The sequence below is a fragment of the Physella acuta genome, unplaced genomic scaffold, assembly GCF_028476545.2.
Source record: "Physella acuta isolate Inbredline_101_S28 unplaced genomic scaffold, ASM2847654v3 ptg000935l, whole genome shotgun sequence".
Taxonomy (NCBI): domain Eukaryota; kingdom Metazoa; phylum Mollusca; class Gastropoda; family Physidae; genus Physella; species Physella acuta.
Genome location: NW_026732452.1, coordinates 195,509 through 202,358, shown reverse-complemented (window position 1 = coordinate 202,358; position 6,850 = coordinate 195,509). Strand labels below are relative to the sequence as shown.

General features: G+C 39.5%; 1 protein-coding gene across 1 annotated transcript; it reads left to right on the top strand.

Annotated features, from left to right (window-relative positions):
• Positions 1-1,681: 1,681 nt before the first annotated feature.
• On the top strand, positions 1,682-5,058 carry LOC131953644 (uncharacterized). Its single transcript, XM_059316928.1, has 4 exons — positions 1,682-1,778; positions 1,908-2,046; positions 3,452-3,613; positions 4,837-5,058. The coding sequence occupies exons 2-4, from the start codon at positions 1,918-1,920 to the stop codon at positions 5,035-5,037; spliced, it is 492 nt and encodes a 163-aa protein (XP_059172911.1). The 5' UTR covers positions 1,682-1,778; positions 1,908-1,917; the 3' UTR covers positions 5,038-5,058.
• The last annotated feature ends 1,792 nt before the right edge of the window (positions 5,059-6,850 follow it).

Genomic DNA, 6,850 nt, shown 5'->3' with positions numbered 1-6,850 from the left:
GTCTTCGAAAAAAATTAATAAGCCTACCAATAGATCTATGTGAAAGATAATGTAACTTAGCACATTATCACAAAAGTCAATAATTTTAAAGTTTTTTTATTGACGAAAAGTTGATATTTTTATTCGCAATCAACAACCTTGAATTAAATGTGTTTACAATTTGGCCTAACAAGCGTTGATATAAACGAACTATAAAACATGTGTAAAGACAAAGTTAAAATGCATTGACAATTGAAAATAAACTACATTCTATTGCAGAGGCGTAGCGAGAGGGGGCGGGGGGACATATGTCCCCGGGCGCCGACCTTAGGGGCGCGCCAAAATGGGTTGGAAAAACAAATTGAAAGTTTGAGGGGGGGGGATGTAAATCCAAAGTTCGAGGGGAGGGGTGCAAATCGAAAGTTTGAGGGAGGGGGGTGCAAATCGAAAGTTTGAGGGGGGTGCAAATCGAAAGTTTGAGGGAAGGGGGGGGGGTGCAAATCAAAAGTTTGAGGCGGGGGGTGCATATCGAAAGTTTGAGGGGTGGGTGCAAATCAAAAGTGTGTCCCCGGGCGCCGAAAAGGGTCGCTACGCCTCTGTTCTATTTTTGTTATACTCTTTAAGGGTCTACACAAAGCTGGCTTTTAAAATAAGTGAGTGTCTGCACATAGGGTCAAAACTCGCAGAAATTAAAGCAGGAGCATGAAAAAAGCCGGAAGTGTGCTGTTACAATTCCGATCGACTTCAATGGACACGCGCGGGAGGGGTGTCGGGGGAGGGGCGTGTAGGTTGTTAAAACATAATGGCGCACATCCTGTAAACATAATGAGATTTCTCTCTATATACGGTATATAAAAAATAAAAGTCAGAAGCCCAGAGTGCACGAGCGGCTGTCTTAGCACTTGGTATCCGTTGAATGGGCACCCTGGGGATCAGGGATACTGCTTGATTTAACAGTAAAACTGCACCAGGTGTATGTGTGTGTTTGTGTGTGTATGTGTGTATGTGTGAGTGTCCTTAATGCATTGCTGCACCTTTCATTTGTCGTCATAAAAGTTGGTGAGATGATAAACATACTCATGGAAAGGTTTCTGCGAAAAAAAGAAATTTAAATTTCGAAGGGCCGACGCCCGGGCAGGGTGCAATTACGCGACCCGGGCTCCCCGTGAATGCACCACAAGTATGTTGGTGTACTATAATCGTTGACTAAATCTAATCAGGCACGTCATCCGGCGCCCCGATTGGGTGCAATTGGCGCCCCGGGCTACCTCGTGAGCACAGTGGCCCCTCCTTTCGATGGGCTTCTATAATCGTTCTATAAATCGAATGTAGCAGCATAAGACTACAATCAGCATACGACGAGGCCACTAGGAGTATCTATTAATTATCAATCTATTGTTCGAAAGAAACAAGAAAATTCCCCAATAATGATTTAACACGCTCGCTTTGCGTCATTACTCTTAAAACAATGAATAGTTTCATCTTTTGACGTCGATGTTTTTAACGCATCCCAGCTCCATTTTGATTTAGCTTCATTGTCAGCTATTTACTTTCGATTACCTCTGTTGTCTTTTACCACGCACGCCCTAGAGACGTGAGCGGTTTAATCAGACAAAACAAGAAATAATGTTTGTTGTGTTGGATTATGTTCACGCTGTTATCTTTATCTTTAAGCCGCGTGAGAATTTGTTTTATCGAGTGTTGGAGTTCGTACTTCAACATGATATAAGACTGGCAACAGCGAAACAGAATGATTAAGTGAACGCACTCACATTCAAGGATAGAATCGTTTTCTCAGCGTAAGTTTAACGATACAGCATTTTTTTAAAGTGAATATTGTTTTTAAATAATGTATAGAATAATATATATAATAATAAACCGAAACGTTTCACGATTTTAATTGTATAATCTCTTTTTATCCTTTGCAGAAACACAACAATGAAGATATTGGCAGCTGTTGTTCTGTGTTTAGTTCTGGTCGGCGCTGCCGTAGCTGATGGTGAAGCCGATAATGCAACAGAACAGTTGCAAGCTGAAATTGACAGTGCTTTGAGTGTTATTTGCGAGGTAGGCCTAGATATAAATTCATACTTTATCTACGTTAAGATTAGCACTATAAATAAAAACCCTTTATAGTTTTGTAGAAGTACAATGGATTTTAAAAAATATATATATTTTAATTTTCGCGTTGTTGGTACCGGCTCCGAGGTTATTCGTTTTGATTGATTTATATTTTTAAAGAGCAGTTTAACCAGGCTTTGAGAGTCCCAGGCCATAGTGACCCAAATTCATTGTTAAACAGAACAGGTTTACCAGGTTTTGAGCAGAGTTTCTTCCAGACTTTTTTCTCCGGGGGTGTACTTGAAATTTCCGGGGGGGGGGGGGGGGGCGGGCTGAAACTGTCAAAAGTATATATTTTCTATATAAATTCCATTTCGTTCGGGGGAGGGGGGGGGGGGGGGGCGGTAGACTTTTTTTTCGCCCCCCCCCCCCCCCCCCCCCCCCCCGCCGAAGAGATGCCTGGAAGAAACTCTGGTTTTGAGCGTCCCTACGCTAGTGATCAAATTTATCAGTAGACGGAAAAGGGTACCTAGGCTTTAAGAATGCCAGTCCCTAGCAACCAAAGTCAGATGGAGCAGTTTAGAGTAGTGGAGATCCCATCCGTGTAGGCTAGGTTTGGCCGGAGAAGCGGTTGAGACAGTAATATTTCAGTTCATACCCTTGTTGATGAAGTTGGTCTATGCAACTATGAAACTAACAACCCGATTAGAGTCAGTAAGCGGTTTGACGTCAACAAAGTTGGTTCCCTTTGTTTTGAAATAACAGACCGTTTAGCGTAAACTAAATCTGTTCCTTTTCTGGTGTAAAAAATAACGTTTAGAGTCAATAAAGTTTGTTGTTTCTCTGAAATAACTCGTTTAGCGTCTATACATTGGTCCCTTTTCTGAAATAACTCGTTTAGCGTCTGTTAAGTTGGTCCCTTTTCTGAAATAACTCGTTTAAAGTCTATAAAGTTGGTTCCATTTTCTAAAATAACTCGTTTAGCGTCTATAAAAATAGTCCCTTTTCTGAATTAACTCGTCTAGCGCCTTAAAGTTGGTCCCTTTTCTGAAATAGCTCGTTTAACGTCTATAAAGTTGGTGCCTTTTCTAAAAAATAACTAGTTTAGCGTCTATAAAGTTGGTTCCCTTTTCTGAAACAACTCGTTTAGCGCCTATATCGATGGTTCGCTTTTTTGTTCTGAGGTACCCAGCGGCCATCTGTAGTTTACAGTCTTCATTTTCTTTATTTTAACAATACACAAGCGTCAAGCCACTCTAAACTCAACATGTATACCCTTGTTTAAAAAATATAAACATGTACCATTTGAAAGTATTATTCTCATAAAAACGTTGACTTTTCTACATTAGGTGACATAGCTCATTATGACAACACATAATGCAATTTTATTAATCAAAATATCTATTTTTAGTTCTACGAAACTGGTCTAGCCACACGCGGAGACCTGGCCAAAAGAGGATGGTTCAGCAACTTAGTTAGATTTGTAGCCCCTATCATAAGGTGGTGGTTTTTTGGAAAGAGAACATCCGATACGCTGCCAATGGATCAAGCCAGGAATGTTGCATTGAACGGGGTCAGTAGTCTAATGATGATTTTATTTTATTTATTTAAATTTATTTTTCCCTAATTATTTTATTATACAAGTATAACATGTAATAGGGCTGGTAAGTAGGTCACCAACCAGTTATGTGGCTTATGCAGATTTTATTGAGCCGTAGAACTGGTTAGTGACCTACTTACCAGCCCTATTATATAGAGGATGCCTTGAATGGAAATACTGCTACTAAAAAAGACTCACCGACAGCTGATTTTGGCGTTTACAATTTGGGGGAGTGTTTAACTAACAGTAAAGTAAAGTTCACTTTAAAACCTGACGGTCTACGGGGCATGTGAAGTAGAGTTCACTTGTTTCTGTGACTTCGGCATATGAAGGGATAGTGTGGTCAGCACTATGCCCAGCCGCCTTTACTTACCCTAACGTAAGTTAGGTACCCATCAGAGCTGGGTGGACTCAGGGACGGTCTACTGAGTTGAACCCGGATTCAAACTCGAGACTTACGGGTTAGCAGTCCAGCTCTCAATCGCTAAGCCACTCCGTCCCATCTAACTACCAGTACCTAGTGATATTTCTTTGTTTGAACGTATCAAGGAGATTAACTGTGGGATAGTGGTAGAGCACTCACCCACGCTCCCTAAGATTCAAACTCAGCCTCTAGTCTACCTTGTGTAGGATGTCCCAGTCACCACCCTACTCTTGATGGAAATCTATTATCTTATTTTATGGGACAGAGTAGTCGGGTGGTAGAGCGCTCGAGTGATAACCTGAAGCTCTTGAGTTCAAATATCAGTCCGGACCCGAGACTGCTGAATATCTATTAGCCCCCACAGCTCTGACGAGTACCTTACTCGCGTCATGAAAAGTAAAGGCGTCTAGGAATAGTACTCAACATAAAAATAAATTCGTATGCCCAAGTCAAGAAACTTGAACAGTAGGATACTTAATCTCCCATATAGATCGTTAGATCCAAAGGGGGAATTTTACTAATATGTTTTATTTATATAATACTAATAGACGTATACAAATAAAAAAATCAAATTGATAAATAAAAAATTATGCATTTAATTAAGTCAATATTAACGCCATACTGCATTGTCTCTAAGTCTTGACCCACGTGCCAAGTTTCAGAGAAATATGTCTGTTAGAAGTGCCCGAAATTTCGCCCGCCCGTTTCGATCTATGACGATAGAGGAAGCAAGTTAAAAACTTGTACTAAAGAACACTTGTTTAATATTCAGGTTTTCAACACAAAAGACTCCGATGGCGAATCAAAATTACCTAAGCTGAGAAAATGGTGGCAGGATGTGAAAGGGGCGTACAAGTCTAAGAGATCTGAGCTGACTGACGCCTGCGATGCTGAGTTCAAGAACTTTGCAGAAAAGGTCGACTTCCTCAGCATTCTTGTGGACATCGCAGAGACTGTCATGTGCGGGCAGTAAGCTATTAGAGGTGGACAGTTGTCGAAATACAAGTCTAATGTAACCAAATAAAGAGAAGTCGACTACGCTGATTCAAAATAAGTTGTGTTTTTGTTTTTAAATTGTGAATCGTTAATTTTTAAAAACTTTTATGATCAAGAACATGGGGCCGCCAACATGTGCATGCCCTAGGTGAAATCTAACTAAATGATTTAGAGGATTTTATAAGGCAAATAAAATCTGTCCACGCTCATTATATACATGGTGCCTTTATGAAAGAAAATGTTGATTGTAAGACATGTTAATTAAATGATGAAAACATTGAAATCAGTACGAGCGTATTGTCGCCAACAGCTATAACTTAACGCGTATGACAGTTTGAGGGTCCCTCTAACGCCCCCCCCCCCTCCCACACACCTACGCCACATGGAAAGTGAGAGCAAGCCACCTAAAGGGTTGATAGAAATGTGTGGCACATTACTTCCGGTTTCTTGTTTAGAGTCTAGCATGTGGGCGGTTAGATACTCCATTGATCAGATTTTAGGTCACTTCTGCACTTTGACTTTCCTTACTGGTACTTGTGTCGTTCTATTTTTCAGTCGTCTGCTCCAAACATTAGAATTCTTTTTAAAAAGTTTAACGCATTTTGCATTCTTCCATGTTTCCATCAAACTATTAAACTCTACCTTATGCAAACGCTAAGGGTTGCTTTTTTTTATCTGCAAGAGAGCGTGATTACTTACCCGAAAGTCTTAGGTTTGGATTCCTGGCTAGAGAACATATCATGTCCCTTAGTCCGCCCTGCGCTGATCGGTAACTGAATCGGTAAAAATCCCTGAATCAAAAACCATCGTCACGGAAACAGGTGAGATTTACTTCAACTGTTCGATTGACAACTAGATTTGAAAGGCTTTTTGTTATTTTGTTATTTCATTACATTGTAAACACTCGCTGGATAAACAATTAACCAAGTAAATAAACCGGGAGTGATCTCCCCTAAACTTTCTCGAATATTCTAATATAACACTACGTGGGATTGCAACTCGGAATATAGACGTGTTTTTTGTTTACTTAAATAGAATAAAATCTTGTAGAAAAATCAATTGCACACCAAGCGAACGCCAAAACAAAATGTGCATAATAGTGCGCAATATTATTATTACTTTATAAATTTAGATGCGTTTTTGAGAAATCGGAAATTGCGTAAATTAGTACTTCCGGTCAACGGAAATTACTCAAAATTTAATAGAAGGTAGAGAATTAGATCTTTTACTTACATGTGTAAATTCATTTATCTATCTGAAATATTACTCAAGTTATAGGCTTTTGAAAAATTCAAAGTAGAAAAAGTACCACTTCCGGTTATTGGAAATCGCTCAAAAGTTGGAACGGATCTACGATTTTGATAAAATACTTATATATGAAATTTCATCAACCTAGCTCTAACGTTACTTAAGTTATCGTGTTTACACACAGACAGACACACACACACACAGATATACGGACAAGATTGCAAAATTATGTTTTTCCGTATCAGTGTGGTGTAAAACGTCTAGATTTGTAAAAAAGGTCCTTTCTTGGTAAATTCCAGAGTTAGCCGAATGTGCTGTGCCAGGGTGCCAATGATTAAATCAGGAATTTTCGGTTTGGTTTTTATTTTTTATTTTTTGCCAAATGGCGCTGAGGAGCAGCTTTTGTAATAAACCGTTAATTAAACGTTACGTTTCTGTGATTATACTTGCTGTGATTGCTATCATAGTGTTGTTGTTGTGTTACCAATTAATTACAACATTATGGGTCGTGCGTTTATTTTTTATACGGGAGAGTGAAACAG